This window comes from Phasianus colchicus, chromosome 15, assembly GCF_987193195.1.
Source record: "Phasianus colchicus chromosome 15, bPhaCol1.hap1.1, whole genome shotgun sequence".
NCBI lineage: Eukaryota > Metazoa > Chordata > Aves > Galliformes > Phasianidae > Phasianus > Phasianus colchicus.
Genome location: NC_143450.1, coordinates 7,895,705 through 7,920,349, shown reverse-complemented (window position 1 = coordinate 7,920,349; position 24,645 = coordinate 7,895,705). Strand labels below are relative to the sequence as shown.

The 24,645-nt window shown below is 35.5% G+C and overlaps 1 protein-coding gene across 5 annotated transcripts in view; it reads right to left on the bottom strand.

Annotated features, from left to right (window-relative positions):
• Positions 1–24,645, bottom strand: part of GABRB2 (gamma-aminobutyric acid type A receptor subunit beta2) — a 137,802-nt gene that overhangs the window by 64,454 nt on the left and 48,703 nt on the right. For all 5 annotated transcript variants that reach the window (XM_090150875.1, XM_090150874.1, XM_090150873.1 and 2 more), the window contains one exon: positions 20,208–20,428. In XM_090150875.1, coding sequence (XP_090007001.1) covers positions 20,208–20,428 — 221 coding nt within the window. The remainder of the gene's footprint in view (positions 1–20,207; positions 20,429–24,645) is intronic.

Below are 24,645 nucleotides of genomic sequence, written 5' to 3'. Positions count from 1 at the left end.
AGCATAAACAAAAATGTTTCTAGCCTTTCTTCTTTCCCCCTCCATCTGGTAAGAGCCCTTTTCCTACACAGATTCTAAAGCCTGGCAATTTATACAGCCCTTTCAGAGAAACAAAGATTTTCTATGTTAGATACTTAGATTGTTCAGTAACTGTTCAAAAACTTCTTTTACACTCTTCAATTTGACCAAAAGAGACCTTTCACTCGATGGACCTCAGTCTTCCTCAAATATCTACTCTTCCCTAGAAACAAGAAGTTACAACTGTTTCAGACAGACTCAAAATTCACTCCACATGGAACTTCAGCAATCCTTTCCAGGAGGCACCTGAACAGTGTTAAAACAGTAAGTACTTCTTGTTAGTATCCTTACTGCTGAACCTGACAACATTTCGCTGGAAAAAAGAAAAAAAGAAAAAAGAATAAAAGCAGCCCTGTAATTTCTGCAATGGAAAGAACAAGTATCCTTTGTCTCTTCCTGAATGGAAGTCTGCCAGCATTTAACAAAAGCAAACTACTGAAGAATATATCTGAGTGCTTAAGTAAGCTCTAAGCACACGAAATATTCACGAGAAACACCAGCCTGGCTGACTAGTAAGTTCTCTAATACCTCTCTGCAATTAACACATACTTTCCACTTGAATCTACAAAACCAAGGCCTTCCAAATGAAGGCAAAAACACAACTAGTGCTGTCCCCATGCTTTGAAAACAAACAAAAACAAAATAAGCACAGCAATAAAAATCATCAGTAGGGCAGAGTTTCAATCAAAGCAAAAGAGTAGTTTACAATGTCTTTAATTGAACTCACTTGCTTATTCTTATCCGTAATGCAAATCCACTGGAAAAAAATAAGAAATCCGTCCTTTCCTCTCTTCACACCTCCTTTAATTTTTTACCCTGACTTTTCTTACCTTTGGAAAATAGAAATAGTTACCTTTCATCTTCAAAATTATTTAAGCAACAAAACTGCCTTCTGATAATTATTAATGGCTTGCAATTCATGGTGAATAGCTAAACAATATTACTAATAAAAGAGCACAGAAGAATTACCACCTTTTGAAAGATCTTAAATTCATGACTCACAATCCATACCTTTTTCAGGGGAAAAAACAGCAGTTCGTTATAGTTAGGAATGCTTGAAGCAGGAGTACCACCTCCTACTTAAAGCAGAGCTGTTTTAATGTTCATAAAAAGATTACAAATATTTTTTACACAGCCTGGACTAGTGAAAAAAATCTATATTTTATTTTCCGTATAATGTAACCTTGAGAACAAACAATGGAGAAAGCAAAAGCTTTATAAAAACAACACTGTGACTCAACGCACTGCAGTCATTAGGAATGATGAGAGAGTAACAGCGCTCTCATGGAAACACTGTGTGAAATGAAACACGGTACAGAACTGTCTCATACACTAACTTTTTATCTGCTGTCAGGGAACATCAGTAAGATAGTCCATTCCGTGATCCTTAATGATGTAAACCAATCTTCAGTGCAAAGAAATCTGCACCCCAAATATCTTGTAGGGAAAGTGAAGTTGGTGTCAGTAATTCACAATAATTCAGATAACTGTTACTTCAGAGAAAACTGAAAATCAGCCCTTGTTTCAAACCTTGAGGAGGTTCCATGCACCATATAAGACTCAGAAAGTGGTCCCTCCTTTCTCAGACCAAAGTGAAGATCATAAGAAACTCTTAAAACAAAATTTAAGAGATGAAAAAAAAAATTATACTGTCCTGGTAGTGTTAATAACTCTTTTTTCAATACTACCTAGGGACTATTTTTTCAAAATCTAATACATTTTGTCCTTTCTATACGTTCAAGTGTGATTTGAAAATCAGAATAGCAACTTAAAACAGTTTTGACATCACTGCAGAATAAAGAACATCACTGAGAGACAGGACAGCCCTACTGCTGATACGTGGAGACGGACAGAACCCAAACTCCTGTTGGAGCTGCAGTGGTTCTGCAAAGCTATGGGGAATAAGAAGTAGCAGAAACCTATCGTTGCCCTGGAAGGAAGCAGCACTGACCTACTACAGGCAGAGCAGAAATGATGAGTAAGGAGGTGACAATTTCAGGTAGCTCCTCTGAGCAGAGCGGTAGTACGAGAACTGCTCCAGCACTGACAGATTGTGACCCTACTGAGTAAAAGACAAAGCTGAAGACAAGGAAAATACAAGGATTAATACTTTCTTCAAATGTATGTGCACACATTCTGTCATTGTGAGATTCCACTTCAGATCTTAAGGCAGAATCTGATTCTCAATTAACAGGACCAATCCAAGCTTGCAAGGAAACCACGCTCCTTAACAGACTGTGGCTCTTTATCTTGGTCTTCATCAGAGAGTTCTGTGCACACTGACTGGGAATTGCTATCTGTTTCTCTCAGAATCAGTTACTGCAGCAACTCCCACTGATCACCTCTGCTTCTCGGAAGCAGCCCTGCTGTGTGACAGTTGGAAGCACTGGCAGCAGCAGCAAGCACAGCCCGTTTCAACTATGCAGCAATCTGGGAAAAAATGTAATTCAATAAATCACTCTCCTGAGCAGTAATATTGGATTTAAACATTTTTCAAGGTTGTTAAAAACACTAATTTTAAATTAAAATACATTTATTGCTTGTTAAAGAGTTTGCAGATTTTTCTTTTGCCTATTCACATGAAATATAATATGCACACAGATTAAGCGTTGGCTTTCACAACAGATAAACAAGCCATATTTCTATATGTCCATCGTTAGAGCCAAACATTCAGCTACTCACTGCTATGATCTTTCAATTTCAAACTGTTCACAGAGTTTCTCAATGTGCTTTAATGTAAAAAAAAGAAAATAATAAAATGTAGAAACAGTTTCATTGCTTAGTTCGAAAAGAAATTATATACTGTTTACACAGAATCTGTAATATACTAATACCTCTTCTCAAAATGTCACATTTCAACCTAACCTCCAACTTTCCTTGCATTTCTTTCTCATTTTGGGACTACTAAAATGACATTTAAATGTTCTCTCACTAAGAGTGCTTATTAAAGCTAGAAGGCACAACTCTAAATATATGATGCTAAAACTTTTTCTAAAGGTAATACAAGATAGGGAAGAATTCTTGGAGCTGACCATACACAGGGAGTTGGAAAACATACAGAACTTTTGACATCTACACTCTGTTTTTCAGACTGTTGATTAAAAAAGCACACAAGATTTCTCAGAGCAAATTAAATATATATGGCTGTGATCCTTCCTTCTCAGTCTAATTTTCTCTGGTGAAGGGTGGGCTGTTCTATCTGAATGCCAGCTCAAAAGACTCATGGAAAGATGGAGAATTTGGCTGTTATTTTGTAGTAAAAGAATTGTCATTCTGAAGGATCAAATTTTTGCTGAAGATTCATGTGTAGTGATGCCTAGTTTTCTTCTCTCTCTCTTTTCCCACACAGCTTTCTAAATGTTTTTTAAATTAGATAGCATTGCTTGCTATCCTATCACTAAATCCAAAACTGAGCCACAACATTATGTTCATAATTCAAATCCCTGTGAAAAGCACACAGCAGAAAAATCTTCTGGTACAATAACCTCAACCTTTTCCTGAAACACTACAAGCTCCTCGAGAAGATAACATCAAAGGAACAGAATGAAAGAGATATAACAGAAGAACTAGGAGGTGCACTTCAGAATTTCAATATTTTATCACTGGGAAATGTATCTTTGTCTTTCAGCATTCACTTCATTTCTCCCTTTAAAAAGAAATACTGAATAAATAAAAGAAAGATCCCTAAAAAAAACATAGGACTTACAGAACATTGAAGCAACATGAGCATGGTGATTGAGTCAGCCCATGAAAGAAACAGCCTTGGAAGGAAGAGCTGGTCCATCTCCTCTACTTTTCCAGTTTATAACGTTTTTGCTATATGCCTAAGACTAGAAAACTGAAAGTTTCACTTCCAAACATTTTGCAAAATATGTTTCTTATTCCAGTAGGAACGACAACATATGCACTTCACTGAGACAATGCCAGCACTGCAATAAAAACTGCATAATTGCAGCTATTTTTTTCTTTAAAAATTACACTGCTTCCACGCAAGTTATCCTGCATACAACAAATACATCACATATACAAAACACCTCTGAACAAGTTGTGTCATATTCAAAAGGAAAAAAATTATTATTCTTCAAGTTCTAAGAGAAAAATGTTTAATGTGTTTAAGGCTGTAGGGAACACCTTCACCACAAACTTTCCTAATTCTTGCTTTTCATTTTTTCTTAAAAAAATTCAACTTCATATAAGGGCATGAAAAGAAAAAAAATGTATTACAGTCTCTTTAAAAATAGTGTTACTGTTTTAAAATTATGAATTGGAAATGAGCTAGAGCTTTCTCATGAGCAACAAGGATTTGGTGTCTAATTCTCACTGTCCAACTCACAGTTTGTTCTAACCAGTATGCTGAACTTTATACATACCCAGTACTATCATTTTTTCTTCTTGGATGATAAAAATGCAGTAGTTAATTAAATAATTGAAAAGTTAAAGGAAAAAGAAAAAGGAAGTATTGTCTTCACAAAATACGTACTACCACAGTGCACAGATCCTGCAGATAATAGTGCTACTAAAATGTAGAAGAAACAACACATTGTAACAGCTTATCTAGTATGAAATTGCCCACAGACTACTTCTTCAGTGGGTCTTCAGAGAGCAACAACTAGAGTAGCACTCCCATTCTATACCACAACACTGGTACCTGCATGAAAGTCTTGCTTCCCTCAGGAACTGTATCCAAATGTAGAATCGTGTGCTTCTTATTAACAAGTGTGCTTGTTAATAAACTTCTCCTTTCCATCCCAAAAATGTTGGCAGAAGCCAATCTCCAACAAGAGCTGGGCACAGCTGCTGATGAAACCTTCCTGCAAGGCGGATGGCGCTGGTGCTGATCTACAGCTCCTTCCCTCAGCTAGTGATGAACTCGTGCCCAGGACAATGATCTTACAAAGAAATTGTATTTATTTATTCTTCTTTTTCTTAATTTATGTTTTGGGACATAATTAATTCAGCACAACACAAAATATCACTAATGGTATTACTAACTACTTGCCTATTCAGGAAAACATTTAAGTGGATGATCTGACAATAAGGCGTTTTCAGAACTGTGGAGAAGGAAATTTTTACCCAACTTAAAAATTAATGTGAAAGTCAAAACAACCTTCAGCAAAAAAGGCAAAAGCTGAATTATGATTTCAGCTTATTTAGTAATTCTTACAGAAGAAGCAAGATAAGAGCCCACAGTGCCTTATTCCTCTGGCTTTTGTGAGTCAGAATAAGACAACTCATTTTCCACAGGGAAATGTCAATAGAAATATTAAATTTATGTGGATTCTTCATAAGCAGAATTACCCTCAGATCCAAAAAGGGAAAAATAAGTCAGTTAAAAAAAAAAAAAAAAGCTATAATGAAGACTTGAAATTATCATGTTTCTTTCAAGAACCTTTAAAGACAAGCAGTGACCTGTAAAATTCTAACCCTCAGAAAATTTGAAGACAAAAGTAAAACGAAGTCTCCCTGAGCTGAAGTGGGTCTGGTACTTCAAAAGCAATCAAACCAGAAGACAGTTAACTGTCAGAATTAAGGCAAACTCTGAAAAGTGCTACAGAATAACAGACACAGGTTAATCCTTATTAAATCAATTATGATTAGAAAATTTCAACCACACAACTGGAACAAGAGGATAGTTGCACCACCTCCCTACGCGGCTGTAGGATTTCAGATAGACCAGTTCTTTCCACGTTTTTCCCCCAGTAAATAACCCACTAGGTATCTTTATTTTTCTAGATTAAAAAAAAAAAAAAACACTCCCAAACATACCATTTTTTCTACAGCATTGTTATGAACGAAGCCTTAAATCACCTTCTCTTTATTTACTTTTCTCTCTATAATCAACCCAACTTCCCTAAAACAGACAATTCAATCCATTACAATGCAGTTGCCTCTTCTCCTACTGCAGCTCTAACAACTGCATGCCCACAGTTTGCTCATAGAGCCCCTTACCTCTCTTAGTACAGCATCTTCTCTATTTGTGAAAAGCTGCTCACTATCAAAAGTTCCTACACAATCTGAAACAGAATTTTTTTCTTTGCAGTCAACGTTGAAAGCATAAGCAGCAGCTAAGCACATCAGAAAGACTTCCACGGCAATGTAAATAAATTCTCAGCTGTCTTCACCTCCCTCCTAAATCTTAACCCAATGCAGCCAACAAAAATTTGGAATGAAAAATCAAGCTGATTAAACCTACTGTATTCATTCAATAGAACAACCCAAATGTAATTGACTATTATCATTAGATCAATATCTCTTGCTTTGCAAATAAACATTTCAATTTTGCTCTGGTATTTAGGGAACAATAAGAGGCACTTGTCCTCTACTGACATCCTTTCAAATATCACTATAACATTAACTGTCAATAAAGAGAAAGAAAGAATGCAAGCAAGTAACAGGATGATAAAGTCTCAAAATATCCTATATATTGCACTCAGACTTAAGGCCCATAACGCTAGGAGATATTAACAACACTGTTATCTAGATAGAGCACAGTGATACTAAGATATCATTTCACTTTCAATTTGACCAAGTGACGAATATTTGTAATCAGCAGATGGTAAAATTTCACCACCACCACTGCTGCAATAAGATATTTGGCACCAAACTACTTGATTGTATTTACTTATTTTTGAAAGCTGTGATGTCAGCAATCATGAACACTTCAAAGAACCGTATCGCTGGCCGCATTCCACAGCCAGTTTTCAAAACCATTAACGCATGCACTGAAAGTATATAAAGCAGTATTGATGGCCTACTTTGAGGCATCAGAATGGTATAACTGCTATAATACAAAGCAAACTGGACTGTCACGTAGAATTAAAAGGGGCACTGTGAAACTACAAGCTTGAGGGGAGGATTTTATGGCTCTTTCTGAGGCCATCGTCATGTCCATAGAACAGATTGAGTTTATCATTTTGAGTTTCCATGTGAAAAAGCTGTTCCCTATAAAAGGCAGTAATTTAATGTATTAGAATCACTTGGTTTTTTTTAACGAAAAAATGGGAAAACAAACCCAAACCATACTTCTATATTAAAATTTGGTTTTAATACCGATGTTAATTATGCACTATATAGCAATTACATCACATACATCTACTTGGAGAAATATAGATCGGAAAGATTTCTAGACCAAGGCATATTAAAACACTTTATAGACATCAGTTACTGAATCTCTCAGAACTGCAAAGGGATGGGGCTAAGGACACTTCTAAAGCAAAATGAATTCTTGGGAGTGACACAACTCCATTAATATTCAACAGTCACATTCTTCAGGCCAATGCAGTTATTCACAGGACACTTCCAGCTATTTCACTTGCTCTTAATATTCCACAGGAACCACTGATCACCTAATGTGCTTGCCACTGTCTAAAGTAAGAGGCTGATACTGCACTACTAAGTGCATGGGAGGCATTATTATCAAATAAAGAAAGTCAAGAAGCTATCCCTGTTAATTGGGCTGGAAGTGCTTGGTTTTAATTCAGTGTTGTTTAATCTTAGAAGAAATGTTTTGGTTGTATTAATAAAGACAGGTCATTTATTATGTAGAACATAGATCTATTTAATATTCTTAAACCATGGATTATTTAACAATTGGTGATTTAGTAGTCATATTTATTCTTCCAATTTACTTCAGCAGACATTTATATATAGGGTATGATATTCTGCTTGGCATACATGCCTAATTGCATCATTTAGTGGTTAACGGATGTGAGAGAGGACTGCAAATAAAGTTAGTTTTCTTTTTCTTCTTAAAAGAGAACTAGCATGTGAAGAAAGCAGAAATCCATTCTGAAGTACTGAGTAAATGAGATGCTGTCTGGCAAAGAAGTAAAATGCAATTAAAAATTGTTGGTAACTACAAAAAGTATTATATTTTTTCCATTCTAAAAAAGTATTTTGAAATTATATAAAAACACTAGGAAAATGCTTCACTTAAAATGACAACCAAAATTCTTAAGATTAGCAACAGCTTATTCTGGTTAACGCAAATAACAGCTAGCAAAAAAAGCAGCAGCTGTAAATTACAGGGAAACATTGCGTAAAATATTCTATACGTATGGACAAACAACTAACCCCCAGAAATATCAAGTTACAGAATTTCAGCCTTCTCCTGTGCCCGGTGTTCACCAAGCAGCAATGGAGATCCCCCACCAGAATTAACAGCCAGATCTGGCACATTCAAGCTGTCTTTAATGCATCTCCTGTTTGTATGGTAGCCATGTACCACATCTAAACAATTATTTCCATCTGAACACTATTTAATTGAGGACAGCTAAAATTTAAGGGATAATTTTCAGCCTAATTCACAGTATAAAGTCATCAAATGACACATTCCCATTAGCACAAACTGATCTTGGTAAAGACACCTATAAAGGAAAAAAAGAAAAATGTATACACAACTGTTTTGGAGGATCTGCTGTGATAGGACAAGAGGCAAAGGCTTCAGATGGAAAGAGGGGAGATTTAGATTGGATGGAAGGAGAAAGTTTTTCATGATAAGAGTGGTGAGACACTGGCACAGGTTGCCCAGAGTGATGGTGGATGCCCTGTCCTTGGACATCTGCAAGGTCATGCTGGAGGGGCTCTGATGGAACACTGGGTGCTCCTGTTCACTCAGAGAGTTGGACCAGATGGCCTTTAAGGGTCATTTCTGACTCAAACCTTTTTATGATTCCATGAAAATGCTACAATGGAAAGAGCAATCCTTATTCAAATGAATGCTTTAAGATAGGTCTGACTTACACAAACCATGAGCAGTTTATTCTGCACATTTTATCTTGTACGCTACTCATGTTCCTCCTCAGGTTATTCTGCAGATAGACAACTGTAGAGAAAGCTCATTCATTTTACCAAGATCCCTTTTTCTCATTTTCAACTTTAATGCTAGTCAGATCCATAGGTTTCTGCAGTTACTTACCGGCATTTATGATCAACAAAACTAATCAGATTTGGAAGATATGTGACTCTGATCTTCCCATCAGGCTGGGATGATTCCGTACACAAGAGTCCAATCAACTCTAATCAGTTTTATTCAGATCTCTGTTTTCCACATACTCCTGCATACAGTATTGCTTTGTATATTCAAATCTGGAACTTTAACACTTCATGTATTACCAATGTATTAATACAACTTCCCCTGAATTTTATTTTCTACACTGTGTGCTTTTATAATTTAGTTTGGAGAACATGTTCCTTACTACTTTTCATGTACGTTCTTGTAGCTTGACTGTTCATAAGACCTTTTCACCAAAGCAAACATACAATTACAACATATCTTAGGTACATGAGCAGTCAATTGAAAAAAATCTGTTATGCCTGAGTATACTAAATATATGGGGAAAAAAGGCTCATCTCAGATAAGTTGGACCTATTCTGGAGCCATTCGTTTTATATATATCCAATGACCTTTTAAAAGTGGACATTGTGCTGTAGGAAGTGCCTTTTTTTTTTTTTAATACAGTGTCTAAAATAACTTCTGATCTTTGCTTAAAGTCTTTTGTTCATAAATAGGACAACGCTTTTTGAAACTCAGTAAATCAAATTCACAGCTATGACCATTATCTCAGGAAAACATTTAGTTGATTAAATACACAGGTGCTTTTAGGTGAATGAAAGCACTGGCATAAGCCTGCAAGGTGAAAGCATCATTTGCACAGCACGTTCAGCAGACTCGGAGGCACAGCAGTGTGTCCGAGTCTCTCATGTCCAATTTCACAAAGTTTTACTCATTTCTGAGGCCAGACATGGAACTAATGGCCATCCAGACACACCCTTTGGAATGATGCAGGTGTCTTTTCACAAACTCAGTATGTTTGACAGGCTTTAAAGTAGGACATTTCCGGCAACAAAATAAATACGTTCCAGGATTCACATTTATGAAGCAGGAATTTCAAAACTCAAGAATTTAAGTTTGTTTTCCAGTGTCAAATGTAGTGTTTATCAGAGGACTCTCCACTGTGCGTGGTTTTCAGATGTTATTTTTCAATTCATTTTGAATGCCAGCATGTCAACACTGGTGTTTGATATCATATGATAGTAATAGGACATGACAGTTTCCATCAACAACTGGGATAGAACATTTTAATTTTCTTAGCGTACAAGGATAATAATAGTTCACATCAATCCCAGTGTGGAGCATAACACTTACTGGGAAGATGTCTGGAGAGATTTTTTTTTTTTTTTTAAATAATAGCTCAACAGAAAGCCATGGCATGGAAATGGACTTCAGGTCAGCACTGCTTGCAGTATGGGGACAGTAAGAGACAATTGCTACACAATGAACCAACAAGCGCGTTTCTCCACTGAGAAAAGTGGTAATGCACATGAAAATTATCTTTGCCACGTCTTGAGCAGGTGAGATAGATCCGTATAGGCCAGCCCCAGCATTCTTCTCAAACTTATTCATTTCACAATACATACTCCCATCTAACTAAATGTTGCATAGGGTGAAATAGTCAGAAATATCCAGAAGCTTTTTGTTTGTTCTACTACAAGAATTCAGTATTTCACTTAGAAATTTGCTTTCAGATATTTCAGACGTGGACTAGAATTCATCACTAATTCACACATTACTTATGATCATTTAAGTTAAACTACAGCTACTGACTCAGCAAAAATGTCTCTTATAGGTGGTAAATCTCATTTCTAAACACAGATCAGAGATTTAGCAAATAATACCAACAGTTTAATAAGTTTATTGTTAAGGTTAAATGCCTTTTCCCAGTGTTCTTTCAAGCTGAAAAATTATGTCTAATCATAGGCATCCTTAACGCAGTATTGATGCTCATGTCCTTAGAAATTATATGGAGCTTACTTACACTATAACTCATGTTATACAGGACGGAGATGATAGTTATCTCACTCAAATCAGATCTGCTACATTTTTCTGAACTTTCAAATCCTCAATGATCTTAAATGTACAACACTGAAAGCATGCAAGTATATCTGTGATACAGACGATCTCTCTCAGCTTTTCATTTACCCCAATAAAGCTATTTTCTAGTTAGTCAACTTGTTTAATAACAACTGCAGTGCCTTAACAAGATCCCAGTAACTTTTCTTCACTTGGAACAGCAGTATGACTCCTAAATCCAGAATACCAGCAACTCAATCACAAGACAAAGTAGATGTTACTTAAAGCCTTTGCTATTGCATCAGTACTTGGTAACAGAAACCACGCGCTGGGTGCAAGCCTGCAATTCTCTGAAGAGATAAGTTCCTTCTAGTTTCACCTCCCTCGAGTATTTCTCTACTCAAATTCTGTGACCGTCTCTTTCAGGAATCTTGACACTTACCTCCTTCAGTGTAGCACCTCTCTCTGACTCAAAAGTTAACCAGCTCCTGTCCCCCTCACAAGCAGCTTCAAGTACAGAGGTATTAATCCCCATATCACCACAGACAGTATACACACTTGATAAGGAACCATCAGAGGTAAAACTCAGTGACAGGAATGGAACCGTTTTCTCTGATTACACAAATCCATTCTAAAAAGTAATTCTGTACACTTCCTTTGAATGTTCCTACATAAATGAACGGCAAAATAAAGTAGGAAGACCAAAATAAATTGTCCTTCAATTTGCAAATAACAGCCTAGGAGTGATACTTCAAAGTAAACAAGACTTAAAATTAAGAACACTAAAATAGATAAAACCAGTGAAGAACAAACCCAACAACAAATGTTTGAACACAGGAAAGCCTACTTTTCTGTGAAAGAAGTAGCAACTGGATGTGCAACGTGGTCATGATAGATATGACATCAATGAAGAAATTAAGTTTTAAGGAATTATTCTATCAGTTGTGCCTTAGTTGTTATTTTTCCTACTGTTTCTAACAAACCAGAAGAATTAATAAATATGAGTAAGAAAGAAAACCAGAACAACATGTCAGTAGTTATTTTCTATCATCTGCCACATACAAGCCATGCTTGATGTCTAGTAGTTCAAGGAAGTCCCTAAAGTGAAACTGAAATATCTATAAATCTTGGGTTGTTTAGCTAGAGATGTCTGTGAGTCTTTGGAACACATAAAGAATGACACAGTTACCCAAATAAAACAGGCACTGCAAGTTTCACATGAAGGAATGAAGATGAAAATCCAGTGCTCATGGCTGTTATTTCCTTGAAGGTTTCAGGCTAAGCTTGGCACAGGTGTGATTAAAACAAGAAAGCATACATCCAAATTCTGCCTCTTAGCAACAGAATATAATCTTAGTACTTGATTTAAAAGACAGGTGATGAATCACAAGTCTTCATAAATAAGGAGATGGCAATACACCCTCTTTGCATGGTGTAAATGTCGTGAGAGACGGAGATGGAAAGCAAACACATAGCTGAGCCACTACCATCTGCACAATTAATATATGTTCTCAGCAGCAAGAGCGTAGGAGGAAAATGCATCATCACTTATGACTATGCAGTCATTAGCCAAGATCCTAATCTTCATAAGGAAAACGAATTAAAAACTCACCACTTACTGTGGCTGTCACAGTAGCTCCATAAACAAAAGAAACAATGGCCCCACTGGATTTGGGTGAAAACCGTGCATTTTGAAGTGGTTGTTAGTAAGCAGAAGCATGACATCAAGATAAATTGGTAATTTAATGCTGCTAATCTAAGGCAATAACTGCTCCCTCCCCCTACTTCAAGCAGTTTTTACTATGAGGAAAAAAGAAAACAGAGCACATGGCAAATTTCAGAGGAAAACAATGACTAAGGAATAAGATAGGTCTCTAACTGGAAGAAAAATTGACCATGAAAATACTACTGGCTTTCCTAAAGGTTTATAGATTGTACAGACTTGACAATAGGAAATTACTGAACAGAAAGTTTGGCGAAGCATGCATAGATGGGGCAAATAGCAAAGCACGTTAAGGAAAGTCAAGGGGAGAGGATAATGCTTTTCTTTAAGAAAAGAAAAGGGACAAGAGCTTTGCTAGTGGTAATATGATCAATTAGAAATGGGGCAGAACCACTCACGTTGCCACGCTGCTATCAGCCACCGATGTATATTTAGCCATCATGTTTATTTTCATTTGAATACAATATTAAAAATGATATAAAAGAACAGCTCAGACAACCTACAGGGACAAAAGGGAGGCCCTTCCCCATTCCCCTTCAGGCTCTTTGCTAACACAGACAATTCTGCCTACACTGAGAGGTACTTGTTTATCTAAATGGGAACTTTGCCAGGTTTCTGGCTACAAGATGACTTCAAGACAGACCTCTTTTTTGGTAAATAAAGGCTACAACGCAGAGTTGGCACCTTAATCTCTTAACTGATATCATACTTTTGAGAAGGAGTACAAAAGATCATTTGTTAAACTAAATCCAAGCTATCAGCTTATTTTAAACGACACTTTGAACATCGTATTTTCCATGGCCAGTGAGAACTGCTGAGCAACAAAAAACTATAATGAATAAAACCTTCCACTTATTCCTTTCTGTCAAAACTAACAAATATAAATGTTAGTTTATATTTCCAGAACTTTTCTGTCAATTGAAGTTGAATTAAAAGTCTGGAATTATCAGGGTATCTCTTTATTCACCTTATTTCTATTGATATTTGTGTTTTTCTGCCATGGATGGAACATTTAAGGTTGGCATATTTCCACCCCATTTTGCAGACTTCAGAAATTCAGCAATACGGGAATGATATTTTGAGATATTTGCTCAGGCCAAACCAAGTTTTCTAGGTTTACCATCTCAGCAATCAATAATGTATTTAGCATAACTCAAAGCGCAATATGTAACAGTTCCATTACCTTATGAAACAAAACTAAAAGCCATTCCTGTTATTTAACAGTGCTAGCAAACCTAACAAGAAGAAGAAACAAGGAAAAAAACAAGATCTATGTGAGAAAAATTGTTTTATCAATGCTTTCTTTTCAATCATAAGGTTAAGTCATATTCACCTTTCCCTTTCTGAATTTACATAATTCAGGCATCCCATCTATTAGTCATGTACTTCCTAATTGCCTTTTATTCATCTAATTTCTATTCATTCCTCTGAAATAATTTCCAAGATTCTGTAATCACTATAATGAATAATAAAAGTAACAATATTTACTTTCATTCTTGACACCGAACATTACTCTTCAGTTCAGTAGGTTGTATTTTCTTGTGGGGGTTGTATTCCCCCACATTAGTTCTACGACCAGTACAAAGCATATTTTCCTAGCAATGTCATAAATCATAGATACAGATTATATAGAAATTAAAATTGCATTAAAATAAAACGAACAGATTAAGCTTAAAGAAACTTAAAAGAGGCAAGGACCAGACAAGATGTGACAGATGGAGTTAGAGTCTATCTCCTTCAATATATGCAAAATGCAGTACTTATGGATACAGAATACTAACACAAAAGGATCAAAAAAAGGTACCATATCACCACAATAACCAATTCACCCTTATGTAATGTTTTTGGACAGTTTTGGAAATCACATTATGTGTTAAATATAGCAATATAAATAGTACCATTATATTTAAACTCCTTGTAGACTTTGAGTCCATCCAACTAAGTCAAAGGAGATGGTGACAGGAAGTTTGGCTTCAACATCATGTGCATCTAAGTGGGTACCTAGAGAACAACGTGCAGAGGCAAGATTTCTTTCTAATCCTTGTGTATACAAAGATGTTTTTAGTTTCAAATAATGGGGTTTTCATCCCCCCTCTTGGTTGTTTTAAATGTATAGCAAAGACCCTAGAGAGGCGTGATTTTTTTTATAGATAAACATTTCCACAACGAAACTACTTCTGTTGAAGATCTACTGAAGTTACACGAAAATAACAAATGACATCTCTGTCTTACGGCTATTCCATTACTCCTTTAAAAATCCAACAGTAAAAAATGTATAGCAGTCAGAGAGGCGATGACACGACATTTCTGCAGTAACGCTAACACTATGCAAGCATATTTAAACGTAATTAAGGATAACTGTAACAGAATATTTGTAAGCATTATGTGATTTGGAGATCCTCTTCTAGAAAATGCCAACAGACTAAAGATGCACGACACTAGTGAATGTTAGCTGAGATAAAAATGTAATGATCTGTCATGCGGTTATGAAATAAACTTTAGTGCATATAATTTAATATATGTAAAAAGCAGAGGAATGAACTTTTATGTTTCAGTAAGTGCCTCCTTGCCTGGGTCCTATTTCCCAGATTGTGCACTCATTGCCATCTCTGTTTTTTTGCATACAGAACCAGATGGAGTAGATAGAGAGATAATGAGAGACGATGATGAAATGAAAGAAAAATACAGTCTATCCCTGAAAGAAGGGAGCTTAGCAGCAAGGTCTATCAATTATTTACATCCTTGGCTGACTATATAAAACACTCTGTAGTCATCATAATGTTGGCAGTTTATAAGCTCTCTTCATTGAAATTTGTAATATCTTGATAAAAAAAATCTACAAAGTAGATTGTGATAAACCTTATGCTCATGGTAAATTAATATTATGTTACTTTCCCATATAAGCAGAAGCATTTAGAACTTCGGAGTCTTTCTTTCTTTGCAGTAACAGATACCCCGGCTTGTTAAGATAAATGGCTAACATTAATTTAAAAATAAGAAATGATTTTAAAAAAATGAAGATAAAATATTATCAGTAATGGTGTCTCTCACACACCAAAACACACGGTGGTTCTTAATCAACATTCTGACCCATGAAAAGGAAATCATCTTGTCCTAAGTCAAAGTGAGTAAGGAGTCAGAGAAGACTCCACCATTTATCACCTCAGTCCTAACATCCCTTATATATCTATCTACAATACACTTCAATGCAATAGATTTTAAAACAATTAAAAACTATTTTGCAACAGTAAATTACTTTCTTAAATTCTTTATTTAGAAAGATAAAACACCATAACAGACCCTAATGGTTTACAGACTAACTATATTTATTAGAGTACATTTGAACCCCCAAAATCCAAAAGGCAAACGGCTGTAATTCCCTGTGATCTTGTACCAAGAATGCTTGCTACTGATTTTTACAGTTTAAGAGTCCTAAGAAAGCCCACGGGAGGGAAGACTGCAAACCAGAACATTTTGGTCCTAGCCATATTGCATCAGTTTCGGGTAATGTACATGAAACATATCTCAAAAGCACTTCCCCAGCAGCTATTCAACCCTGTGTTGTTTTTCTGTTCTGATGCTGAAGAGAAAGCACTGTAACATTTTTCAATAACTTCTGAACACATTTTCAATAAATGCGTTAAATAGGCAACACACAGTCAAGCAACACCTTCTCCAGTACAACTGACAGTCTAGCAGTGGTTGTTACCCTGCAGAAGCCTTTGAGAGAAGTAGTTGATTTTTTGCATTAAGTCTTTTAAAAGGCCATATGCCTCTAAATACCTTTCACTTTTCAAGACAAAATTTGGAACAAATATTTTGAAGTGTCCGATTTTTAAAAGCAGTCTCAACGCAGACTGTCTTGTTGGTATATTCTATAGTCTATAACGTAACGATCACCCAATTAAGAAATTAGCTGGGAGAATGACACGCTCTGGCAAACCATCCCCATGAAGTGCTAAATCTGGGTTTACAGTTCACATGTGAGAAGAATTTAGGGACACGAACATTTGTTCTTTTCCGTTTCAGAACTGAGAGCGTTTGCAGACTACAAGTCATGGGGATCTATAGGATACAGATGATGCCCCCTTGAAGCATCACCCACTACAAAGACAGCAATTCGCGAGGGGCCAGGCTGCAGGCCAGGTCACTGCAGTAACTGCTAAGGTCCTTTCAGTTCTGACACTGAGCATGCTTGTTTCTAAGTTCTCTGTGATTTGATCTTGTAGTCTCCCTCCAGCCCTGAGACATTTTTTCCCATCTGCTCGTACAGATGGCACAATCAAGTGAATTTAAAACAATGTTTTTCCAAACTTTTTTGTTTTCTCTCTCCTTAAATTACATGGTTCTAGGCTAATAGAAGCAGGGACTATTCCAGGGATGCCTACTCAGAAGGAAATGTGTGCAAACTAAACAGCTACAGCAAATGCCTGCATTGTAGCCTAAACAGTTAACATAACAACCAAGGATAAGCATGGCTTAAAAACACTCTTCTTCAATGTCTACACATATCCCTCGAATCTGGAGAACTTATCTGGAAATACCACAAGAGCAGAATGTCTTGCAATATCCTATTTGTCCATGTCTAAGCAGTACTGCATATTGTTCCAGGAAAAGCTTCCCAAGTACTCTGCACATTGAGGGCCAAATGAAATTTACATTTATGGAAGAATCTAAAAATATGTATCCAGTCCCAAGAGATACAGAAACCACCTGGACTTTTCAATTAAAAAATAACAGCCAGATTTCAGGAGTTTAGAAAATGATTTCTCAAAAGCTATATTCACTGTTCTGTAAAGCTCTGTGACAAAACAAGTTGAAACAGCAGGTAGACAAACGAGCTGTTCTCTTCAAAGAAAAACATTTTGGAAAAAATAAAAAAAAACCTGGACATATAACTGGAACGAGAACCTCCAGTACTTGCAGCTTCTTAAAACACTTCTCAGAAAAATAAAAAATCCATTCATTTAAGAAGCACTTTCCAAAATTTTATTGTAATGTTCATCAAAATGTAAAAGAAAAATTATCTTTAGAATCACAAGAACAAATCTGTGTAAGAAAGAGAAACGGGAAATAAGTTTTTTCTAATTCTAAACAAGAGACTCATCTTCCTTCCACACGCAAGGCCTTAAAACTTCACTCTTAATGCTTTATGATCCAGTCCCAACATCCATCTCAAAATTCAGATTTTAGACTTCTAAAAATATGCCAATGGAAATTTATATAATATATACCCACATACAGTCTACGTATACATTACATAAACATACATCTAAATCTATGTATAGCAACTCTAAGTACACATTTAGCATCCATCTCATTAGCTGAGGCTCTATCAGAGCATTCTGCAATAAAATTTTATGAATATCTTTCCTAAATAAAAATTTCCTTTTTCGGAATCTTCAAGTATCAGCAAAAACAATTCGATAGAATACGTTACAGAAGAAAAATCAGTTAGATTTATGTTGCTGTGATTCTCAATTATTTTAGAAGTTAAATTTCAATTTAAGATTAAGTGTTTGATGACCCTTATTTGTTTTTGGAATGCATCTATGCAATATCCTTGGAGCAACTTAAACTATTACACGGTTCTTTAGCTGATAGAGATTTTCTTGCTAATAGAGTAAATGCCACAGTTTGCCTGTTAGCAATAAAACTCTGATTTTTTTTCACTTGATTGCAATGTAATAATCTTGGATAATAGGGCTTTTAGTGGAAGAGATTCCTGTGACTTAAAGCCTTTTTCCTATTAAGCTTAATTGAATTAATTATTCACATACTAATGATTTAACAGCTATTCATATAAAATAGAAGCAAAAGATCCTCTTGAATACTTATCCTATACTTAAGATCTAATAAAGGATCTGAAGTAAAAGATATCTTTGTTTTCTTTCGGATAGGGGAGGTATTTAAAATCCAACTACCCGCTCTCCTGCTGTGGATGGAGGTGTTCTGAAGAAAAATTCATCTCCAATCTTTGAGTCCTACATAGAAGAAAGATCCTTAAGACAGTCAGCGGTCTCCCTTTTTATTCCAAAAATTGCATCTTTCCCAAAATTGGCTCATTTTGTCAATGTGTTACCACATAGGAAAAGTGCAACAGCGATTCTAAGGACAGCGGAGCAGATTTGTATCTATAAAACAGCTACCATCCCAAAGTGCATATCAAGGCTGGCATTTTATAATTCTTCATAATAATGCTTGGCACTTACACCGTGTTTTATGAGATCAAAGCACTTCACAAACTAATTACTCTTCACAACACCCTTGTGAGAAGGTAGGTTTTACTATTTGAATTTAATAAATGGAACAACTGAGGCAGAGGAATTGTACAGTTTGTTTCATGCCACAAAGGGAGTCCTGGTCTTCAGTCCACAGATTAGAAGTAACAGCAGCACCAGTTCTGTGGTGAATTCCCTGGGACTGTCAACTGAACTATTTGCATGAGTAAAGAAAATGGAATCTGGCCCATACCTTGTTTAGTTAAAGTTACAGACAATTCACTTAAGGAATTTACAAGGGAATCAAGAAGCCCAGGTTCCTTTCCTCATGTAGGATCAAATTCACTGTACAAGTGACAGAAATAAATACATATGACTGCGTGCTGCTCTCCTTTACATCTGGGAAAAAATAATCAAGATAAAAGCGCCTCTTCCTTGACTTGAGTTACAGGCAGAGTAGAAAAATCTCCCAAGAAATAAGATAAATGTAGTAAAGAAAGCGTTTAGAATTCATGTCCCCCCAAATTCATATTGTATCTTTTCCTCAACATGAAAATATCAGACCTTCTAGACTGAAGTTCTGCAGGGTTTTTTTGTTTTGTTTTGTTTTTAACCCAGTCAACATTTTCTGCTTTGGTTACGCACTACATCACGTTAAGTCTGTCATCTTTTGCAGGAATATATAAATCTCTCAAAGGAATTATTTTCTTTTTTCTATGAATGCTACAAAAGAGATTCCATTTTTCAAACCTTCAAAAGTTCTTTTGTTTCCGCAGTCATTAACAATTTATTTAATGAGTATATAGCCATTCACTCACAAAACTAGGCTCAAAGACACTTCAGGTCAAACCTTCTATCAGCAAAAATGAGAAAGCTGATTTTCATGACAGTTACACACAAACCAATTAAATGTTTAATTAACATTGTTTATAAAATATATCGTTTAATTAAAGAACCAATTCAGACATACACATTTTCCTTTTTCCCCAGCAATCCTCACTTTATAATTGTTATTTCAATTCCTTTGAGGATGCAGTTCTAAAAACAGCTTTTAATCCAGAACATGTATTTACAATAGTATTTATAGTCTTATCTGTTCTTAAAGCAAGTATTTTGAAACTATACTAAAAATGGAAGTTTATCTCCAAATTTTATTAAAAAAATCTTCATCCATTCTTTAAATACTTAAGTTAAAATTGTTTCTGGAATATCAGCAGTTTTACAGAACATAGCAGTACAAAGAATAGCAATAAAGAAGGCGAAAAAATAGGCATTAATTTGAAGCCACGATTAAAAGACTAAAAATAAGGAGTCAGAAATGGTTCACACTGACCTTAGTCCATACAAGACCGTCCCATCTGGATGCAAGCGGATCATTCTGTTCTTCACAGTGACACCATGTACAAATGACTTCTTGTCATTCAGGAAATAGGTATCAGGAACCCATAGCTGATCAGCTACTCTATTGTCCAGAGTAAGGTTTAGAGGTATTACATTATATGACAGCCTCTTATCTCTCCACGCTTGCTGAAAGTACATTGTCAAGGTATAGTCCTGTAGTTATAAAAACAAGAAAAAGATGATTTACATTAAAATAGAGAGCATACATTTATAAATATGCAAATTTAGCCGTTGTGATTTTGTTTGTTTCAGTTTAGAATTTCCATAAGTAAACTGCTTATTGTTTCTGTGCTGAAGAGTTTATACGTACTTAACAGAAATGAGAAAATAGAAAAGACTGATTTTTTTGTGACTGACACGGTGTTTCAATATTTAAAAAAAGAAAGAATAACAGAGAAAAAAAATACTTTCGGATGATTAACAACCTGCAATTTCCATGGCACTTAACAAGTCTACAAATTCTAGGAAGAGAACATTCACAGACCTAAATTTTAGCTCATGGCCTCCACTGTTCAGCGAGGTAAGATCTCTGGATAAGCCCTTGCATCTTTAAAATTGCAGCTACCCATTCAAATGCTTTTCTAAATTAAAATCTCTTCAGTCTGTTAACTTTCCCCTGGGCACTGAAATCAATGGGAAGTCCCCAGTGTTTCTGTGCTACAGAGTCTTATGCTTAATTTTACAGATGAAGTGACTCTGCTTACTTCAATGGGACAATTCAGAGAACACAATTAAGCATCTAGCTAAATATTTGCAGTATTAGGAGACTGCTGGCTTTCTTTTTCTCATACAGGCCACTAACAAACAGTACTTGGGAGATATTTTCATTTTTAGTGTATTGTGATGATATCTTAAACTAATTTCTAGCATTGGATAACAGAAAATCATGTAAGATCTGAATATTTTATTGCAAAAATTGCAATACTGGCTCTCAATTGTTACTTTATATTTCACTGTTCCTTTAGCATATTTTAAAGGATGTGACAAGGACTGAAAATGTATTTTTATTTTAGCTGGCAAATAAACATCCAAAGGCACCTGTCATAACTGTATTTTATGAACATTTTCATCTAAAAAAAAATAAAGATGGGATAAGCTGTACACAGAATTTCTTACAAAACCAAAAAGTTTAATTATTTTATTTTCCCACGTCGCAGTTTTGCAACCCAAATTTTCAGAAGACCTCCAAAAATGCCTACCTACAAAATCACTGAAATATACTTACTGAATAAAAGTTTCACATTTCCAGAAGTTACCTTTTCACAGTACAGCCAAGCACTTGATAAGTAACAAACCAAGAAAAAGTTGCTTTCCTTGGTGAATGAGCACATGCTGTAATGCAGAAATCGGCCTCAACCCATCCTCAAGCACTCAGATGCATCTCTCCCTCCTCTGCTTTTAGAGCACCCAGTCCTAAACTCACCTCAGCAAAGCGCCAGCAATGAAGTGAATGAAAGCCACTGTCAGTGGCAAATTGAAAATCAGATTTCTTAATTTATAATATCAATGCCTGAATAACCAGAAACCTGTTTCTCCTCTCTGCACTGATAAAACATTTTAGACCTAAACCAGTTTGGTATAATTATTCCCTTTAAAATATACACAGCGAATCCTTAGAAACGCATACTAGGTAAGGCCTTTGAAAACTGCACACAAATAGCTCTTTATTCCAGTAGAATTCTCTAAGCAGTGACACAGTACCCAGGAACTACTTAACCCTGCCTCTTCTGCAGAACACTGCGCTCTGAGATGAATCAGTATACACTTTTTCTGTTGAGATATCTATTTCCATTGCAGAAACACTCTTTTTAATGCATCTTTCCTCACAGAAGAGACCAAGTACATGAGCTTCAAAATATCTCTTCAGCTTTCATGGAAGTGAGCAGAAACACACATTCCTGTTGGGAATAGTTTTGGTATTTCTTCCTTTCCAATATAAAACCAGAGTTTGATCTTCTCCCTGTTTTAATACCAAATGTGTTTACCTATTTAATATTATAATTTAATCAGTTTTAATGATCTGAAGACTGCTCCTTTTTTTGTTTGCTTTTTGTTTTTCTTCCCCCCCCCCCAACCCCTTCAGAATTAGGATTAGAGTCCACTTGCAAGAGCATTCCACCTACATCAGAAGAATTTTTCTGTTGTGCTCTACTGTACTGCAGTATTTGCTTCATAACTAGATACAAGAAAACATTCAGTCATATATTGTCAGTAAGAAAATGTATTAGACTTCATTATTATAACATATCACAACATAAAATGGATGGACTGTAACAATCACTTCCCTATCATCCTTGAGATATCACATTTTATTCTTATTCTAAACTATAATCTACATGTGTTAACATAAGTCATAAGAGACTCTTCCCTTTTACATCTCAGTAAAAGAAGAAGAAAGGAGGAGAAGGAAAACTAAACATGTGCATAAAAATGAATTACATAAATCTGCATATCTGGGGCACTGGAATAGCTGAAAGAAACACCAATACATCATGCTGGAGTTCAGGGACCATATCCCAGAAAAGATCTGGTGGACCAACTAAAAACTATTCGGCATCAAATGGCCCTAGTTTTCTGATATGGCTGCAGTGTTTGATGGTCAAATTAAGATATCTTAAATAATTTTTATGAAAATTTTCAATTAAAAAAAAAAATCAAGTTACATATCTTGATACATACATACATAAGCTACAAAAAGATGAAAACTGTGCACACAAGGTTCAATTCATTCCCTAGTAAAGAAAGAAACATCTGTTCTCAAAAATCCAACAAATTCAAAAAGATTTTTAGGCAAAATATTCCTGCACTGTCTCATGGCTCTTTGACATTAAGACCATCCTCACCCTGCAGAAATACTACTAAGAATAAACGTCAGCTAATTTCACATTAAATATGGGAATTCCCCTTGGCTGTTAAGGTAAATATCGAAACAAATACATATCAAAAAGTATCTTGCCTTTTTAGGAAGACAGCCACACTGTGAAGAAGTGGAAGAGTGGAAGTGGCTAGTAGAAAACAACAGTAGTTTGGTAAGTAGGATCTTAGCATGCTATTAAATTCACAGAGTGAGATTATTGGTAGCTTACTGTAAGTGTAAAGATGAAACAGAAGCCAACTCATGTAAACAGTCTGGTACAAGACACTAATTGCAACAGGATGAAAGAGTAATGAAACCAAACCTCACGATGACTATGCTAACTAAGCTCTGTAAAACAGGATACAGACCAACTATGGATGCACAGGTTGTTTATAATACATGAATACAGAAATACAGTTCACACATATAAATAAATAGGTTCACCAGTTTTCCAGAACACAAGGTTTAAAATGCACTGTACAAGTTTCTATTACTACAGTAAACTTAAAAAAATTAACAAATTTTGTTTAGTGTATTTATGAATACTTCTTTTTATCCTGAGTTCACAAGTTACCTTGGTGTGAAAGTTGCCTGAAAATGCATTTACTGCAAACAAACATACACAGGGAGATTTAAACTTAAAAGAATACAACTGCTATAAGCAGCCAAGTTGTCAATGACCTCCAATGATCATGGGGAAGTTAATGCACAGGAAAGCATTACATCTGAGAGAACTGGCACTCTTACTTATATTTTCTAGCACTATCTTTTTTTTTTTTAAATATATACATATACATACATATATATTCTTTCATCATTAACACTCAAAAAGTTTTCTTAAGCCAGAAAAAAAAAAAAGAACGAAAGGAAAGAAAAGAAATAAAAATGTCTGTTTGGGACTACTGCAAGCCAAAAAGATCAGAACAGCAGTATTAACTAGATCCATCCCTGGTCAATAATTTTCAAATGTATATTTTTGGTCCTCTTTTTATGCTAGAAGAAGGATCAAGGCAGCAAAGGAAATAAACTTCATAAATATTCACTGTGACTGTGGGAGTCTAATGCAAAAGATGGAGGCAAACATACATTTTTTTCCATGCATTTCAAAGGATACTCCAATTTGAGAATAACAACATTAAAAATACAGCTCTTTTTCTTCTCCATTTCAGAAAATGAGACTGATTCACAGAATAGCTTGAAAATGTATACCTGCACTTGTATTAACAAGGATATAAAGCAGCTGCTGTAACACTTTAGAAGTAATAAAATCAGGACACTTAGGAGGAGAAAAATAAATAAGTCTAAGGAACATTTTGTGTATTATAAATACAACGTACAGCAGCAGGGAGTTGAATAAGCTATTTATTTCAACTCATTAGTATTGAATGGAGAACTCATTTGCAATTTGGCTTAAGTCCCTTCTTCTTCACTTCCCTGGTTATTTCTAACTTGCATTTAAAAAAAATGCTTTACTGCATTTCCCAGTACGGCATTCTTAAAACCAGCTAATTTT